General features: G+C 58.5%; 2 protein-coding genes across 3 annotated transcripts; one reads left to right on the top strand and one right to left on the bottom strand.

The window, feature by feature from the left end:
- The first annotated feature begins 5,051 nt into the window (after window positions 1-5,051).
- On the top strand, window positions 5,052-14,228 carry AP2A1 (adaptor related protein complex 2 subunit alpha 1). 2 transcript variants are annotated; one of them, XM_036745070.1, is made up of 24 exons: window positions 5,052-5,256; window positions 7,213-7,281; window positions 7,364-7,506; window positions 7,592-7,785; window positions 7,877-8,006; window positions 8,093-8,194; window positions 9,269-9,377; window positions 9,642-9,792; window positions 9,876-10,044; window positions 10,140-10,277; window positions 10,372-10,554; window positions 10,712-10,809; window positions 10,899-11,130; window positions 11,232-11,402; window positions 11,478-11,629; window positions 11,863-11,928; window positions 12,143-12,199; window positions 12,464-12,546; window positions 12,644-12,733; window positions 12,932-13,055; window positions 13,195-13,311; window positions 13,433-13,502; window positions 13,581-13,715; window positions 13,840-14,228. In XM_036745070.1, exons 1-24 carry the CDS (start codon window positions 5,190-5,192, stop codon window positions 13,915-13,917), a joined length of 2,928 nt encoding a protein of 975 aa, XP_036600965.1. In that variant the 5' UTR covers window positions 5,052-5,189; the 3' UTR covers window positions 13,918-14,228. The 2 variants fall into 2 exon arrangements, with proteins under 2 accessions (XP_036600965.1, XP_036600966.1); XM_036745071.1 differs by lacking the exon at window positions 11,863-11,928.
- Window positions 14,219-17,019, bottom strand: FUZ (fuzzy planar cell polarity protein). Its single transcript, XM_036745072.1, has 11 exons — window positions 16,443-17,019; window positions 16,156-16,277; window positions 15,907-15,991; window positions 15,743-15,811; window positions 15,538-15,642; window positions 15,264-15,461; window positions 15,089-15,184; window positions 14,887-14,993; window positions 14,738-14,802; window positions 14,578-14,652; window positions 14,219-14,486 (listed from the first exon to the last, which is right to left on the bottom strand). The coding sequence occupies exons 1-11, from the start codon at window positions 16,551-16,553 to the stop codon at window positions 14,251-14,253; spliced, it is 1,269 nt and encodes a 422-aa protein (XP_036600967.1). The 5' UTR covers window positions 16,554-17,019; the 3' UTR covers window positions 14,219-14,250.
- Between the last annotated feature and the right edge of the window lie 530 nt (window positions 17,020-17,549).

The raw sequence follows: 17,549 nt of genomic DNA, 5'->3' as shown, positions 1-17,549 counted from the left end.
ATTTGAACATGGTCAGCCCATCAGAGTTGTGTTCTCTGCAGTAGAGTTTGAATGTTTGACAAGTTGGCCTGAGAAAGGACCTCAGTGTCTGGTATCTTATCCTGACAGGCAATCATCAGAATCTTCCTAAGACAATTCAAATGGAAGTGGTTCAGTTTCCTGGCACGGCTCTGGTAGACTGTCCAGGTTTTACAGCATACAACAATGAGGTCAGCACAACAGCTCTGTAGACTTTCAGTCTGGTAGTCAGCCTAATATCTCTTCTCTCCCACACTTTCCTTTGGAGTCTCCCAAATTCTGATCTAGTTCTGGCAATGCATGCATCAACCTCATTATCAATGTGTACATCCCTGGAAAGTATACTGCCAAGGTAAGTGAACTTATCCACAACATTCGAAACTTCTCCATTTGATGTAACTGATAGTTCCATGTATGGATGGTGTGGTAGTGGCTGATGGAGTACCTGTGTTTTCTTGGTGTTGTTAGGCCAAAATTAGCACAAGCAACAGAGAATTCATCCATACTTTGTTGCATCTCAGCTTCAGAGGCTGCATTGAATGCACAATCATCTGCAAACAGAAAATCATGCACCAACACTCCCTCCACTTTGGTCTTGGCTTGTAGCCTTTTCAAGTTGACGAATTTACCATCAGTGGGGTAGCTGACCTTGATTCCATGTTCATCGTCATTGAAAGCATTTGACAACATGGCTGAAAACATCACAGTAAAGAGCATGGGAGAAACACACAGCCTTGTTTCACTCCAGTGGTGACTGGGAAAGTGTGAGAGTCTCTTCCATTATCCAGAACCTGGGCAAGATTGCTGTCATGAAATTGACATATGACGCTGATGAACTTCTCCAGGCAACCAAATTCTGACATGATTTTCTATAAGCCCTCATGACTAACAGCATCAAAGGCCTTGGTCAGATCTACAAACATTGTATACAGACCTTTGTTCTGCTCCTGGCATTTCTTCTGGAGTTGTCAGTCAGCAAACACCATCTCAACCATTCCTCAGCCCTTTCTGAAGCCACACTGGCACTCAGGTAGATGACCATATCCCAGGTGAAGCATCAGTCTATTAAGGAGGATTCTGGCAAGAATCTTGCCAGCAATGATTGAAAGAGAGACCCTCTGTGATTGTCACAGGACAATCTATTTCCTTTACCTTTATAGGGATGGACAATGGAGGCGTCATTGAGCTCCTGGGGGATAACTCCCTCCTGCCATATAACCCGGGAAACTTTAGTCAGCTTTTGTATGAGCAATGGACCCCCCACCTTGTAAATCTCAGTTGGAATAGAATCAGTACCAGATGCTTTGTCACACAAAAGGAGCCTAATGGCATTCAAAACCTTTTCTTCATTTGGAACTTCAGCTAGGGAGGAATTGACCTCGACCTGAAGTAAAAGGTCAATGGCTTCAGCACTGATTGATGATGGTCTTCATGGTGTTTAGCCCACCTCTCTAGGATCATATCCTTATCACTAATCACTATGGCTCTGTCAGCATAGGTCTTTGGCTCATAAATAGACTTCAGGGCATCATAAAAGCACTTTGGATTGTTACTATCAGCATAAAACTGAATTTCATCTGCCTTCTTACTGAGCCAAGAATCCTGTATTTCTCTAAGCTTCACTTGTACTTTACTTTTGATGGAATTAAATGCTGCTTTCTTACAGATAGATGGACTATCCTGCTGGTAAATCTTGTGAAGTTCTTGTTTTTCACTTAGCAGCTTCTGAATTTTCTCATCATTTTCATCAAACTGGCCTTGATATTTGTGAGTGTTCTGATCCAGATGAGCAAATGAAGTAATGTACATGAAATCTCTGAAAGCTGCCTACTCCTTTTCTGCTACGCTGTTGCCAACTGTGTATTGGTTCAGCTTTTCCTCCAAGCTAGCAACAAACTGTTCTGGCTCAGAGAAAAGCTCTAATCTGTTGACATAGATTCTTCTGGTAAGTCATTTTGCCTTGGGGTTGCCACTTTTGTTGAATTTGAATATTTAGGTTGGAGAGGATAAGTCTATGATCAGTCCAGCACTCAAAGCCACACATGGCCTTCATTACTCTCACATCCTGTCTGTCTCTTCTCCTTACCATCACATAGTCTGTTAAATGCCAATGTTTGTTTCAAGGAGGCATCCATGAAATTTTTTTGCATATAGGTAAACTGAAAACAGTGTTGGTGATTATAAGGTCATGAGATGCACAAGTTTTCAATAGTAAATGACCATTGCTGTTGCTGTTTCCAACTCCATTCCTCCCAAGGACTCCCTGCCATGTCTGACAGTTTGTGCCTACTCTGGCATTAAAGTCACCCAGAATTATAAGTTCATCCTCTTTTGGTTCATTGATGATGAGGGTCTCCAGGTCTTCATAAAAATTTTCTTTGATTTTATCAGAGTTTTTCATAGTGGGAGCATAGGCACTGATGATGCCATGGTGCTTTCCTGGAAGTGGCAACCACATTGTCACGAGCCTGTCATTCACTCCTTTTAGGGAACATACAAGCTTGTTGACTAGATTAGTTTTGATTACAAAACCCATGCCAGCTTCATGGTTCTCCCTTTCACTGTAGCCACTCCAAAAAAAGGTATATCCAGCTCTGACTTCAGTAAGCTGGCCTTCATTTGCCAACCTTGTTTTACCCAGGGTAGCTATTTGGATGCGATACTACTGAGCTCTCTAGCAAGAACAGCTGTTTGTCTTTCAGGTCTCCTGGATTTTCTGTTGTCCATAAGCATACACGTATCCCATGTACTGATGGTGAGTGGAATCATCTTTGCAAAAGTTTTTGTACATTTTTTTGTGTTTTTTGACCCCAGGGCAGGATCCCCACCTGCCATGGTAATCAGGCCAGGTTTAGGTAAGCAGACAATTTTTAGGGCACCATCTTCAATCCTCTGGACTCTCAGTTTCTCGTTGCGTTAGTCACAGTAAAACCCTTTTGAAGCTCTCTTTATGTACAATTTCACTATATAAATTGTTCCGCTCATTTTACTCTCCACTAAATGTATCTTCATGTTTCCTCATAGGAGAAGAGGCCCTTAGTTTCCATTTTTTTATTACTATGAAAGGAGCTGCTACAAATATTTTTATACGTGTGGGCGCTTTTCATCTTTGGTCTCTTTGGGGTGGTGGTGGTCTAGGCTTAGTAGTGGTATAGCTGGATCGGTGGAGAGACAGTAAAGAGCTCATATTCCACGGGGAGGAGGGATAACACCATAGCCAATGGTGGTCTGGGAGGGACATACTGGTCTGAAGGTCACAGGAGCGAGGGAAGAGTGCTTGGCACACCCCATCCAGGGACAATGGCAGAGCTGAGCTGATTGTGGTTCCGTAACTGGGAGGGGGAGGGGTAGGGAGGAGCAGTAAGGAGAGGGGAAAGCATTTGTCATGTGGTTTTAGGAGGCTGGAGAGGAGGTGGCCAGAGAGGAGAGTGAAGTTCATTAATCCTGGCCTGGGCTTAGCTGGAGCTCCTACAGAGGCGTTTGGAGAGGAGGGCACCTTGCCTAGGATCATACAAGCTCTACCAACTCTGAACGTGTCTTTTACATGGACGGTGGTTTGGGTGTTATACCCCACCCCCTCACCCGCCCCAGACTAAGACCTTCTTGGGGTCAGCCTTTTCTTGTATCCTCAGGGCTTAGTACGGTGCTTGGCACGTATATAGCAAGAATCTGATCCTTGCAAGCCTCGAGAGGCCTGTCCTGGTTCCTAGAATGAACGATGGACCCTCCCCGTGACGTCTCCATTGAGACCCCTCTAGAATTCGGAATGGACTCTCCCTGTCCGGCTGGGATTCATAGAAAGCCGTCTATGGAATCCCGGGAGCGGGGGTGGGCACATCTTCCCCAGAATTCAGAATGGACTCTCCCTGTCCGCCTAGCACTATGGCATCTTGGAGGGATAGAGACGTGGGCTTCACCTAAGAGGACCCTGCCCCTACCCGCCAAGCTGACTAGAACCCAGTCCAGAATCATGGGGGTATATCTTTGCCCAGAATTAAGAACAGACTCTTCTCATCCACTTAGAACCTCTTGATGGAGCAGCCCACCTAACCTCGAGAGTAGGGGAGGCATCTTCCCCCTGCCTCTTTTTACCTTCTTCCCAAAATTCAGAATAGACTTTCCTAGAAACTTTTGACAGAGCAGTCCAAGGACTCTTGGGGGCCTAGAGGGACACACCCTCCCCTGTATTTCGGCATGGACTCTCCCAGCCTCCCTAGAATCTATTGACGGAGCAGCCCAAGGACTCTTGGGGGAGTGGGGGTGACAAGTCCTCCCCTATATTTCAAAATGGACTCTCCCAGTCCGCCTTCCTAGCAGCTACGTTGGACAAGTCCATGGACTCTCGGGTGAGATACTCCTCCTGGATTCAGAACGTCCTGTCTCAGGCATTATTTCCTGAGCCCACAGAGGCCAGGTTCACGGTCGATACCGGGGAACGTCGAAGACTCCTCACAAATCCACAGGATTTCTTGCATCCTCCGGTGCCACAGCCTCTTTTCTGCAGCAGGGAATTGCAGAACTCGTTCCACCTATCCCAGCGGCTCCGCCTCTTGGCCAATAGGGGATGCCTCCTGGGTTTCACCAATTTGGGGTGTGTGGGGCGGTGGGGGAGACTTGCGTCACGATTGGTCTGGAGTTTTCTTCCCTTCCCCCATTTCCCATTTTCTCTTTACGATTCGCCGGCAATGGCGGAAATTTATCAGGCTCCTCCAATCAGAGCATAGATCGGAAAGCAGGGGCGGGATTTTTGCGCGGAGGTGAACTCCGCCCGTCTCCCAGGCAACACCCCAACCCTCCCTTTCCCTCTACGTCGTCCCGCTTCCCCGACCGAGTCCTCCGAGCGGAAACGGCGGCCGAGCTTGGCCAATGAGAGGAGGGTGGGGCGGAGGCGGCTCTGCGCGACGTAGGCTTGGCCCAATAGAGTCAGGGGAAAGGCGGGGCGACCGCGGCGACGACCAATAGGCGCCGCGAGACGCGGAGGCGGGGGCTCAATGAGGGGGCGTCGACGCGGCCCGCCTGCCTGTCCGCTGCGGTCCCTCCCTTTTTCCCTCAGCGCCCAGGAGAGTAGCGTCCGGTGGTCCCGGCCCCAGTCCCGGCTCCGGCTCCGGCTCCGTCCCCGCCCCTCAGCGGTCCCGGCCCGGCCCAGGAGCCCAGGGGTCCCCGCCGCCATCATGCCGGCCGTGTCCAAGGGTGACGGCATGCGGGGCCTGGCCGTGTTCATCTCGGACATCCGCAACTGTGAGCGGGGCGGGGGCGGGGGCGGGGCGGGGCCTGGGGCGGGGCCACAGCCGGGACGGTCCCTGCTCCAGAGGCTGCTGAGGCTCCCCAGTGCTGCAGACACCCCTCCCCCACCCCTCCTCAGCTGATCGGCCCGAGAGAGGGGACCTCCCCCTCAATCAACTAGGCCAGTCCCCGTATTGTAAAGTGAGGACTTGCCCAAGGTCACCCAGGTAGAGAGGAGCCGAGTTAGGATTGGAACCCAGACCTCCACCTGCCTGCGGGATGGGGGTGTGTAGAGGGCAGGGCCTGAAGACAGAGCCTGGGGTACAGATGGGGGAGGCACAGGCAGGGGACGGGCAGAGGAAGGAAGGAGGCACTGCACCTACTGTGTGCCAGGCCCTGCCCTCAGGGAGCTTACAGTCTAAGGGGTAACTGGGCAGCGGTTACCAGAGGAGGCCTCCTGTAGGAGATCCGGAATCCGGGGGTGGGGCCGGAGTAGGGGGCTTTGGGGGCGGCTGTGAGGGCACGGTCAGGCGCTGGGGGGATCCCTGAGGCAGGCAGCGCCCCTCCACGAGCCCGGGGGTGAGGGTGACATATTGGGGAGGTGCTGCACCATTTTGGACAGGGATGGGGGTGAGGAGTCTAGGATGACCCCCAGGTGGGGAGCCTGAGGGGCTGGCAGGAAGATGAGGGGTGAGGTAAGGGGCAAAGAGAATGGGTTCAGTTTTGGACATAGTGAGTTTAAAATGTGTACCGGATATAGGCTTCAAGCCTCAGGACCACCCTGGTAGGCAGGTGCTAATTTATGACCGCTTGAACTGAGGCAAGCAATGCCCAACCACACAGCTGGACTCGAACTAGCGCTCAGATCTGTGGGCCAGGCAGGGGAAGGAAGACCAGGAAGGAGGAGACAAGAGGGAGTGAACATGAGGAAGGATGGAGAACACGGAGCGTGAGGAGGGAGGCCCCCTGGAATGCGGGTGCCCGGCACCGGGAAGGGCAGGGTGGGTCCCCTCCAGAGGCCGGCCAGGGGCTGCCTTGGGGAAGGACACCCTCCTGCTGTGAGCCGGCCAGGCTTGGGGCTGCCAGGGGCTCTCGGAGAGGGGAACAAAGCCCGAAGGGAGGCGGTTCCTGCCCTCTGGGCCCACTTTCTACAGAGCTCATGCTCACCATGAACCAGTTTAAAAAAACAAACTGATTTTGGTGTGGGACAGTGACAGCAGGGGTTAGCAGCAAGTCCTCACTGGTGAGGGTGCTCGAATGGCCCCTGCAAGGAGGCCAGGAGTGTGAGCGGGGAAAGAGGCTTGTGTATGGGGGAAGGGAGGAGGGCAGTAGGCGATGCAGTGGATAGAGCCCGGGGCCTGGAGTCAGGCACTAGCTGTGTGTCCCGGGGCAAATCACTTTCACCCTGTTTGCCTCAGTTTCCTCATCTGTAAAATGAGTGGTAGAAGGAAATGGCAAACCACTCTAGCATCTCTGCCAAGAAAACCGCAAATGGGTCATGGAGAATCAGACATGGGGAGCGCTGATGTGTGCTAACCGAGCGCTTTTCAGATCCTTCCAGCAGCCCTGGGGGTGGGTGCCCTTGTTATCCCCATTTTGCAGGAAAGGAAACTGAGGTAGTCAAGTCTGTTCCGTCACAGAGCTTGACTTCATGAGGCTGGATTTGCACTCAGGTCTTCCTGCCTCCAGGCCTGTTGGGCTGGGAGGCGGGGTGAGCTGGTCAGTCCAGAGGCTCTGAGGGGAGGACAGGCAGGGAAGAGGAGACTCTGGCTCCCTGCCTTGCCATGTGACCTTGGGCAACTCCCTGCCACAGGCCCTGGTTTTCCCTTCTCTCCAGTCAGGGATGTGGCCGATATCCTTTAGCGTCCCTTCCACGTGGGCAGGGTGTCACCCCAGGACGGTGGTGGTGGGGGGGGTGGTCCTGAGGGGAGGGGAAGATTTCAGGCCTGGATCTCCACTCCCTCCCCCCAGGTAAGAGTAAGGAGGCGGAGATTAAGAGGATCAACAAGGAGTTGGCCAACATCCGGTCCAAGTTCAAAGGTGAGTGGGAGGGCCTGGGGGGGCTTGGCACCGAGGCTCCCCACTCCCAGGGGCCTGGATCTGATCCATCTCTTCCTCCCAGGGGACAAAGCCCTGGATGGGTACAGCAAGAAGAAGTACGTGTGCAAGCTGCTCTTCATCTTCCTGCTGGGCCACGACATCGACTTCGGCCACATGGAGGCCGTGAATCTGCTCAGTTCCAACAAGTACACGGAGAAGCAGATTGTGAGCGGGGCAGCCCCGGGAGGAGCGGGGGTGGGGTGCTGCAGGGGCAGGGCCCTGAGTGAGGCTCCCCGGCTCCTCGGGCCAGGGCTACCTGTTCATCTCGGTGCTGGTGAACTCCACGTCTGAGCTGATCCGCCTCATCAACAACGGGGTGAAGAACGACCTGACCAGCCGGAATCCCACCTTCATGTGCCTGGCCCTGCACTGCATCGCCAATGTGGGCAGCCGCGAGATGGGCGAGGCCTTCGCTGCCGACATCCCCCGGATCCTGGTGGCGGGGTGAGGGGGTGGGCAAGGGCAGGGGGGTGGGATGACTGGCTGGGGGGGGGTGTGGGGAGCTGGGTAGCCCCTGAGCCCCGGCCCCTCCCAGGGACAGCATGGACAGCGTCAAGCAAAGTGCCGCCCTGTGCCTGCTGCGCCTATACAAGGCCTCGCCCGACCTCGTGCCCATGGGTGAGTGGACAGCCCGTGTGGTACACCTCCTCAATGACCAGCACATGGTGAGGCACCTGTAACCCTGGGGCGGGGGGTGGGGAGGGCACGTGACCGGGCCTAGCTCCTGACCTGCCCCTGGACCCATGCACAGGGCGTGGTCACTGCTGCGGTCAGCCTCATCACCTGCCTGTGCAAGAAGAACCCAGATGACTTCAAGACTTGTGTCTCCCTGGCTGTGTCTCGGCTGAGCCGGGTGAGCCGGGCGGCGCCCCATCTTCTCTCTGTCTCTGCCTATCCCTCTGTCTCTCTACCTGCCCACCACTGCCCCTCCTCTCCTCCTGCTGCTTTGTCTCCTCTGCCTCAGTCTCCTCCTCCTGCTTCATGAGCACCTGGTCACCAGGGAGGCTTTGCGGCCTCCCCCAGGCCAGCCTACAGTCAAGGGCTGACCACCTCAGGACAGAGGACAGCTCCGCTGGCCAGGCCCCACCATCCAGTCTTGGATTCCTAGGGTGCAGGTGATAATCCTCTTGTCAAGGTGCTTTGCCACTCTAAAAATAAATCCTCCACATATGTGAGTGGGGCACATTGTTGGTTGTGGAGATGTGAGGGATGGAGGCTGGAAAATACACCCCCAGCAGAGCCTGGTATGCAGGCCCGGCCCATTGCGGGCAGCGTGGGATCTAGAATTGCCGAGCTCTGGGGGCATTGTTACAGAGCATAGGGGAGACGTGTCCAGACACCCACCAGGCCAAGGGTGGGCGCGGTCATGGGCAAAGGCTGGCTGCTGAACCTTCCTGCTGCGCCCGCACATTCCCCCTCTCCTAGGGACCAGTCTGACACTCCCCTCCCCAAAGGCCCTGCCTCAGTGGGCCCAGCAAGAGTTTGGTTCTGAAAACAGAAGCGTTCAAGTAAGTATTTGAACCCCGGGTCAGGGGAGGCGCTCAGGAAAGCTGGAGGCTCCCTCTCCCCCATGACTTTCCCTCTTCTCTCTCCCAATCTCTCTCCCTCTCTCTCTCTCTCTCTCTCTCTCTCTCTCTCTCTCCCTCTCTCTCTCTCTCTCTCTCTCTCTCTCCTCCCCTCTCCCCCCCCCTCCCCCTCTCTCCTTCTCTCCCTTTTCCCTCCTCCCTCTCCCCTTCCCTCTTCCCTTATTGTCATCTCTCCCTGCCACCTCATTTCCCATCCATTTCTCTCTGTCTCTGTCTCTTCCCCTTCCTCCTCTCTCTCTTGCTTTCTCTCTCTCTCCTCTTCTCCCTGCTCCCTCTGTCCATCTCCACCCCCCTCCCCACTGCCATCTCACCTCTGTTCCCCCTTCCCCCACACTCCCCAGATCGTCTCCTCAGCCTCCACAGACCTCCAGGACTACACCTACTACTTTGTCCCTGCCCCGTGGTTGTCTGTTAAGCTGCTCCGTTTACTTCAGTGTTATGCACCGCCAGGTAGGCCCTGTTCCTGGAAGGCTGTGGAAGGTTCCGGAGCAGCATGGGCCTGCAGGTGGCCAGGCCACTGGAGGGGAGCAGGATGGGGATGAAGAGGCTTGGGCAAGCCCTCCTGGGGCCTCACCAGTCTAGTGGGAAGCTTCTCGGGTCTCAGTGGGCTGCGTGGATTTGGGTCAGGGGGTAGAGCCTAGAGGTCATGTTTGGGGGGAGGCCGAAGCTGGGCTGGGCCAGGCAGTGACCCTTCCATATCCCCTGTGGCCCCAGAGGATGCCGCGGTGAAGGGGCGGCTGGTGGAGTGTCTGGAAACAGTCCTGAACAAGGCCCAGGAACCCCCCAAGTCAAAGAAGGTGCAGCATTCCAATGCCAAGAACGCCGTCCTCTTTGAGACCATCAGCCTCATAATCCACTATGACAGGTCTGGGGGCTGCCCGGGTTGGGGGCTGGGGAAGGCCGGGCCAGGATGAGCCGCTTCCCTCACCTCTCTTCCCGGCCCCACAGTGAGCCCAACCTCCTAGTGCGGGCCTGCAACCAGCTCGGCCAGTTCCTCCAGCACCGTGAGACCAACCTGCGTTACCTGGCCTTGGAGAGCATGTGCACGCTGGCCAGCTCTGAGTTCTCCCATGAGGCTGTCAAGACCCACATCGACACGGTCATCAACGCCCTCAAGGTAGCACCCCTGGCTCTGCCAACCTCCCCTCCACACTGGCCCCCTGGTGTTTCCTGCCCCACCCCCAACCCTCACTGTCTCCCCATCTGCCCCAGACGGAGCGTGACGTCAGTGTAAGACAGCGGGCGGCTGACCTCCTCTACGCCATGTGTGACCGCAGCAACGCCAAGCAGATCGTGTCGGAGATGTTGCGCTACTTGGAGACAGCTGACTACGCCATCCGGGAGGAGATTGTGAGCTGGCTCCCCAGCCCAGCGGGGACCTCAGGGGCTGAAGGCCAGGGAGGGGGCTGCCTCACCCACAGGGTCCCTGCTTCGTCCTCGCCAGGTGCTGAAGGTGGCAATCCTGGCCGAGAAGTACGCCGTTGATTATAGCTGGTACGTGGATACCATCCTCAACCTGATCCGCATCGCAGGCGACTACGTGAGTGAAGAGGTGTGGTACCGTGTGCTCCAGATCGTCACCAACCGGGATGATGTGCAGGGCTACGCGGCCAAGACCGTCTTTGAGGTCAGACCCCTCCCCACCTCTGCCCCCTCCTGTCCTCCTCTCCAGTGTTCCCTGCTCCCACAGGTCATGCCTACGGCACCTCCCCTCTGTCTCCTCCTATGGTCCTCCCTGGTGCCCCCTGCCCCCACAGGTCACAGTCGGCTCCTCCTTTCCCCAGGCCCTCCAAGCACCCGCCTGCCATGAGAACATGGTGAAGGTTGGTGGCTACATCCTCGGAGAGTTTGGGAACCTTATTGCTGGGGACCCACGCTCCAGGTGAGGGCTGCTGGGCCCTGGGGCAGGGTGGGAGCGGGTGAGCTCGAGGGCCAGTGGTGCCAGCGGCCTCTTGCCCTGTGCCCGCACAGCCCCCCGGTGCAGTTCTCGCTGCTGCATTCCAAGTTCCACCTGTGCAGCGTGGCCACCAGGGCGCTGCTGCTCTCCACCTACATCAAGTTCATTAACCTGTTCCCCGAGACCAAGGCCACCATCCAGGCGGTGCTGCGGGCAGGCTCCCAGCTGCGCAATGCCGATGTGGAGCTACAGCAGCGTGCGGTGGAGTACCTCACCCTCAGCTCCATCGCCAGCACCGACGTCCTGGTCAGTGGGACTGTGGCCGGCCTCTGTCTTCTGGGTTGGGTCCAGCCTGGGACCCCCGTCTGGCCTGGCAGGGCATAATGCCCTTCTCTGCCCCCTCCTAGGCCACCGTGCTGGAAGAGATGCCTCCTTTCCCAGAGAGGGAGTCATCCATCCTTGCCAAGCTCAAGCGGAAGAAGGGCCCTGGGGCAGCCAGCACCTTGGATGATGGGCGCAGGGAGCCCGGGCCTGGGGGTGACGTGAACGGGGGTGTGGAGCCAGCCCCCAGTGCTGGGGTAGGAGTGGGCCGAGAGGGTGGGGGGAGACGGGTGGGCCCCCTGCCAGGCTCCATGGGGACCTTCTCTTTGCAGTCTACACCCTCGCCTTCAGCCGACCTTCTGGGGCTGCGGGCGGCCCCTCCAGCCCCCCCCAGCGCCGGCAGCCTCCTGGTGGATGTGTTCTCTGACAGCTCTGTGGGGGGCCCCCCCAGCCTGGGGCTCAGCCCCGAGGAAGCCTTCCTCAGGTACCGGGGCAGCCCCCCTCCCCCTTCTCCTGTGGGTCCTTCCACGAAGCCCTTCTCTGGGCGCCCTCTCTGTCGTCTGAGTCCTAGGCCCTTCCTCTCTGGCTCCCTCTGTCCTTCCCTCCCGGCCGTCATCAGCCCCGTGCTCAGCCTGCTCTCCTCTCTCTGCTGCCTCCCTGGGATTGGCTGCCTGCCCTGTCCTTCTCCCGTGTCTGTCCTGGGATTGGATGGCCCAGTGAGCTGGAGCCCCCAGCCCCTGAGAGCCCTAGGGCCCTATTGGCCGACCAGGCTCCAGCTGCTGAGTAAGGGGGAGGGGGCCGGAGCCCAGGGGCCTGAGGGGTGGGCATGGGGAAGGGGCTGGGAGGGCTGGGGTGCTGGGTGTTGCGGGGGAAGCCCTGGGAGGAGGGGAGCCTGAATGGTTGGGAGCCCTCTGTGCTTTGTTCTTGTGTCTTCTGGGGGAGCATCTGTCTTCCTCTTCCCTGCCCCTCCCGCCTCATCTCTTCTCTTTCCATCCAGCCCAGGTGCTGAGGACCCTGGTGTCCCCATCCCTGAGGCCGATGAACTTCTGAACAAGTGAGTGCTGGGGACTGTGGGGAGGCAGTGCCTGGGCTCAGAGCTCAAGCTGGCTCTTGGCGCCAGCCTTCCCTCCCTGCCCCCAACACACCAGCCCTCCCTCCTTGCCCCCAACCTGCCAGCTCTCTCTCTCTGCCCCACCAGCCTTCCCTTCCTGCTCCCAACCCACCAGCCCTCCCTCCCCACTGGCCCTTCCACAATCCCTCTCCCCACCTTCCCCTCCACCCCTGCCTGGCCCTCACTCCCAGCCCTGTGCTTCCACAGGTTTGTGTGCAAGAACAACGGGGTCCTCTTTGAGAATGCTTTACTCCAGATTGGGGTCAAGTCTGAGTTCCGGCAGAACCTGGGTGTGTAATCCTGGGAGTGGGAGGGCATTTGGGAGGAGGTGAGCAGGGAGGGCAGCGGCACCCCTGAACCAGGCTCAGAGGCCTTTTCTCTTCCCAGGCCGCATGTATCTCTTCTACGGAAACAAGACCTCGGTCCAGTTCCAGAATTTCTGTCCCACCGTCACTCACCCTGGGGACCTCCAGACTCATATCCTCCTCAAGATCAGGGCCCCAGTTCCAGGCTCCCCACCCCTCCTTGCCCTTTCACTTGCCCTCTACTCTAGGTCTATGAGCCCCAGGTCCAACTTTGGCCCTGTCCTGTTGTGGGATGTCACCTCAGACCACCCCCCTCCCCCAGTCCCTGCTGCCTACGCAGGTTTCCTTCCTTGACGCCTCTGGGCTGCACAGCTGGTGGTACAGACCAAGCGAGTGCCAGGACAGGTGGATGGGGGTGCACAGGTGCAGCAGGTCCTCAACATTGAGTGTCTGAGGGACTTCCTCACACCTCCCCTGCTGACTGTGCGCTTCAGGTGAGGGCCTGGGGCTGGGCCTGGTGCCCAAGCTGTGCAGGGGGAGGGCGGGGAGAGTGATGGAGACAGAGCTGGGCCTGGTGCCCAGACTGACCAGGAGTGCACAGCCTGGAGCTTCCCCTGCCTTCCTCCTGTCCAGGTATGGGGGTACTCCTCAGGCCCTCACTCTCAAGCTCCCTGTGACCATCAACAAGTTTTTCCAGCCCACTGAGATGGCTGCCCAGGATTTCTTCCAGCGCTGGAAGCAGCTGAGCCTGTGAGGGGCTGCTGAGGGTCCGGGGTCGGGGTTGGGGTTGGAGAGTGGGTGCACTTGTACAGCCCTAAGGCCGGCCCCACCTGGGGCTCAGCCTAGTTTCTATCTCTCTTATCACCTCCAGCCCCCAACAGGAGGCCCAGAAAATCTTCCAAGCCAATCACCCCATGGATTCAGAGGTGACCAAGGCCAAGGTGAGGGAGCAGGGTCCCCTAGGGTCAGGGGTCAGGGGCCTAGGAGCCTCCCTGCATTGGTCTCCTTTGTATTCCCAGCTCCTGGGCTTTGGCTCAGCCCTGCTTGACAACGTGGATCCAAACCCCGAGAACTACGTGGGCGCTGGGATTGTGCAGACCAAGGCCCTGCAGGTGGGCTGCCTGCTCCGGCTGGAGCCCAATGCCCAGGCCCAGGTGAGAGAGGGTGGCCCTGAATTTTGTTCTCCTCTGCCCCTCCCCACCCCTCCACCAGGCCTCCCAGTCCTGCCCCTCACCTCGCTCCCTGACACCTGCTCCCGCATCATTTCTTCTGGCCCAGATGTACCGCCTGACTCTCCGGACCAGCAAGGAGAGCGTATCTCGTCACCTGTGTGAGCTGTTGGCTGAGCAGTTCTGACCTTGGACTGTGGGTGCCCCTGCCCAGGAGGGGTGAGGATGGGGCCCAGCTCCCTGGGAGTCTGGGCCAGGGGCTCCAGGACTCTGGGGACAAGGGCACCTGGAGTCAGACCCGGCCTCCAGGTGGGGGAACCAGGAACCCTTTGCCCTTTTGTATCTATTTTTTGATCTGCTGCTGTTTACAGTGTCGGGGCCCCCTTCCCTGAAGCACAGAGGGGAGGGGGCTTGGGCCGTCCCCTCTTCTGCCCTGCCCCTAGCCCACTGTGTATCAATGTGAGCAAATAAAAGAGATGAGACGCTGGGGCAGTGGCAGCTCTGGGCACTTTATTGGGGCTTAGAGGAATGGTGTAAGAGTGTGCAGGGTCCGAGAGGCGAGGCCCCGCAGGGCATGTGTCGGGCTCCGGGGACTCACCAGCAGCAGGAGGCGGCGGGGCCCTGCCTGCACCGCTACCAACCTGAGCCCAGCCCCAGGGTCCTGTTGACCCTGTGGACCCTCTGCAGATGTCCCAGACACCACATAGCAGGCCCGTGGAACCTCCGTGGGGCACCTCTGCTCCTCGGCCTTTTCCTCTGAGGAGGAAAAGGAAAAGCTGGTTAGGAATCCAGGGCTCCCCCCCCTCCTTTTCCCTCCCCTCCCTGGGAAGCCTCAGGCCTGGCTGACCTGGGGGGAAGTGGGTGGCAGTGACCAGCACATAGAAGGAGCGTAGGAGGCGCCGGCGGGTACTTGGGGAAGGACCTAGGGTAGAGAACAGATGACCGTGAAGCTGCCTCCCTCTCTCACAACCCTGCTTCCATGCTGTGCTGGTCACCCCGTGGCTCACCTTCCTCTCCACTGAGATCCACTGTAAAGAGACCACGTCTCTGCTCCAGGTGCAGGAGAAGGAGCCTGGTGGGGGAGACCCTGTTACCTCATGGTCTTGGGGCACAGGCTTAAGCCTGACTTCCAGGTCCTGGCTCCCCTCTCACTTACCCCAGAATGTCAGAGTGCAAGGGGAAGCCTGCAGGAACCCCCCGGGGTACGAGGGCCAGGCAGGCCCTCAGTGGCTCCAGCATGGGCTGCCACCAGCGTTCCAAGACCTGGGACAGAATGCAGGGAGGGCCAGAGGCCAGGATCAAGGCCTGAGCCGAGCTCAGCCCTGGGGCCCCTGGGTAACCGTGGGCCAGTGACTCACCTGAGGCTCCACCTGGCTCAGAGGGGGCTGAGGCCCACACAACACACACAGCTCTAGGCCAGGCAGCAGCATCAGCGTCAAGAACCGGTGAGGCACCTGTCAAAGGGTCAGCTTAGGGGGTGAGGGCAGACACCCCCCAGACTCCTTCCCTGGTCCCCCTCTGCTGCTCACTCACCGTGGGGCTCCCGTGGGGCAGGTAAACGGGGTAATCTCGAGCGGCCTGGAATGGGAGGGTACCCACGAGCCAGGGCAGTAGCACCGCCTCAGGAGCCCCGAGACGCCACCAACCTTCTGTCCCCACTACCACCCGGCCACCTGCCACCAGGCTGGCGAAGACGCTGCCCATCTCCTCGGCGAAGCCTGCCAATGCGTCCTGAAGGAGAAGGGCTGGCATCAGTGGGGTCCCTCTGTCTGCTCCAGCCCTTCCCTCCCTCCTGGCCATCCCTGACCTGCAGCAGCAGCCCGTCTGCAGGGATGATGCAGTCCACGCACTGGGTCAGGTCCCCGGCCAACTCCGTGTCTACCAGAAGGCTGTCGATGAGGCCATAGGTGGCCTGGGGAGAGAAGGACCAGGCAGAGCCTGGAGTACCAGCCCTGCTGTGGCCCCCCGGGCCCCTCCCCTCTCTCTCCTCGTGGCCCGCAGCCCCCTCTCACCCGCAGGTCTTTCTTCAGCCTCTCCACGTTGCGGATTTTGGTCAACTCTTCAAGGCCAACCAACAGGACCTAGGGACAGACATTGTGGGGGTCTGGACCCCCGGGCCGTAGGATAGGGGCAGGGCAGGAGGGGAGGGGTCCGCACCCAGCTGGCCGCCTCTCACCATGGCCCCAAACACCATCTCCAGCAGCCGCTCCAGTCTGAGCTCCGCACATCCCAGCTCCGAACACAGCACGATGAGGGTGACGCTGGAAGAGGGGAAAGTCGGGGGGGGGAGGGGGTCACGACCCTGCGACCCCTGTCCTCCCCGCCGGGGTTTATTACAAACGGGGAGACTGAGGCACAGGCGGGCCCTGGCCACCATCCAGCCCGCCAGAGGCGGCCGCCCCCACCCCGTCCAGACCCGGCCCACCTGTCGTGGAAAGTCTTCCACACGACGGCCGTGTCCTCCGTGCGCGCGGAGCGCAGCGTCACGTCCAGGTTCTGGCCAAACATGTGCACACCATTGAGGGAGCCGATGACAGAGAAAGGCAGCTAGAAGGGGGCAGGGCGTCAGGATGGGAGCTGTGCCCCCGAGAACTACAGCTCCCGGCAGGCCCTGCGCCAGACGCCGGCGGCTGCGGGCCCAGGGCGCGCGGCGGCTGCCGGGAGCTGTAGTTTTCTCTCCCCCTGCCTTCCCGCTCCCGCTAGGGGGCGCACCTGCTGCCTGGAGGGGGCACCCCCTCGGCTGCTCCGGCAGAATAGCGGGACTCCGCTGGAGGCGGCGAGGCAGAGCAAGTGCACGGCGCCCGCGGCGCCCTCTTCCGCCATGTCGGCCCCTCGGGGCGGCCGAGGGGTCGCGCAGGGACCAGCCACGCACCCCTCGCTCCGTTGGGACGTTGTTGTCCTCTTCGCCCCGGACACCAGCCCAGCTTCCGCCCGGTGGCCGGAAGTGCGTGCGCCCCTATCAAAGATGGCGGAGATTCGGTCTCGCTCCGCTTTTGCCTTCCAGAAGTGTGTGTGCCCTGCGGTGGTCTCGGGACCACGGTAGCGCCTTCGTTTCACAGGCGGCTCCGCTTTCGCCCACCGGCAGGAAGTGCGCGCGCCCCTAACAAAGATGGCGGCGGCTGGGATTCGTAGGGTCGAGCGTCCTGCCGTCCGGGCGTGCTCCAGAGTCAGTCGCTCTACGGGGAGCTGAGCTCCCTTCCCGGGTGTCCCATGACCCGTGGGCCCTCCTTGCCTCCTTAACCCCTGGCCACTAACTCCTGACCTCACCGCGTCAAGTCGCCGTGCTGGTTCAGAGATGGCAGCGGCTGGAGGGGTTGCCTGGCAACCACCCTCGTTTTGTCGGTGCGGGTGACGTCACCGGCTCCCCGGCCAACCCACTCCATCCCGCGGAGGGGGCCGGGCTGGGTCCGTGCCCTCTAGCTCCCAGTTGGCCGTGTTTACTCTTTAAAAAAACAGAAATCGGTGCTGCACTTTATCAAAAGCTTTATCGGCATCGATTGGTGATGTCGGGTGGTGATGGGTTCATTTCCCTATGAAGTTTATAGGTTTCCTAATATTAATTAGCCAACCCTGAATTCCCCCTTATAACGCCAACCTGGTCATAGTGTGTAATCTTTGTTACGCGGCACCCACACTCATCGCATTTGTGCCACTGCGGCTTAAACTTTGGATTAAATGAGCGATAAAGCATTTACGAAACACTCTATGCAAAGCAGTGTTAAAGGCGGCCCCACAAACAGAAAAAGTAAGACCCTCTCTGCTCTCCAGGAGCCCACAGCTCAGTGAGGAGGGGGGCAGGACACGGCAGTCCTTAGGGTG

Source organism: Trichosurus vulpecula, chromosome 2 (assembly GCF_011100635.1).
Source record: "Trichosurus vulpecula isolate mTriVul1 chromosome 2, mTriVul1.pri, whole genome shotgun sequence".
Lineage (NCBI taxonomy): Eukaryota > Metazoa > Chordata > Mammalia > Diprotodontia > Phalangeridae > Trichosurus > Trichosurus vulpecula.
This window is presented reverse-complemented; position numbering and strand designations above follow the sequence as displayed.

Coding starts and splice junctions, on each gene's coding strand:
- AP2A1 (XM_036745070.1), top strand. CDS start 5,190: ATGCCGGCCGTGTCCAAGGGTGACGGCATGCGGGGCCTGGCCGTGTTC. Junction 8,007..8,092: donor TCCTCAATGACCAGCACATG/GTGAGGCACCTG, acceptor ACCCATGCACAG/GGCGTGGTCACTGCTGCGGT. Junction 13,312..13,432: donor CGCTGGAAGCAGCTGAGCCT/GTGAGGGGCTGC, acceptor TATCACCTCCAG/CCCCCAACAGGAGGCCCAGA.
- FUZ (XM_036745072.1), bottom strand. CDS start 16,553: ATGGCGGAAGAGGGCGCCGCGGGCGCCGTGCACTTGCTCTGCCTCGCC. Junction 16,278..16,442: donor GTGCCCCCTCCAGGCAGCAG/GTGCGCCCCCTA, acceptor GCCCCCTTCTAG/CTGCCTTTCTCTGTCATCGG. Junction 14,653..14,737: donor GGATCTCAGTGGAGAGGAAG/GTGAGCCACGGG, acceptor TCTCTACCCTAG/GTCCTTCCCCAAGTACCCGC.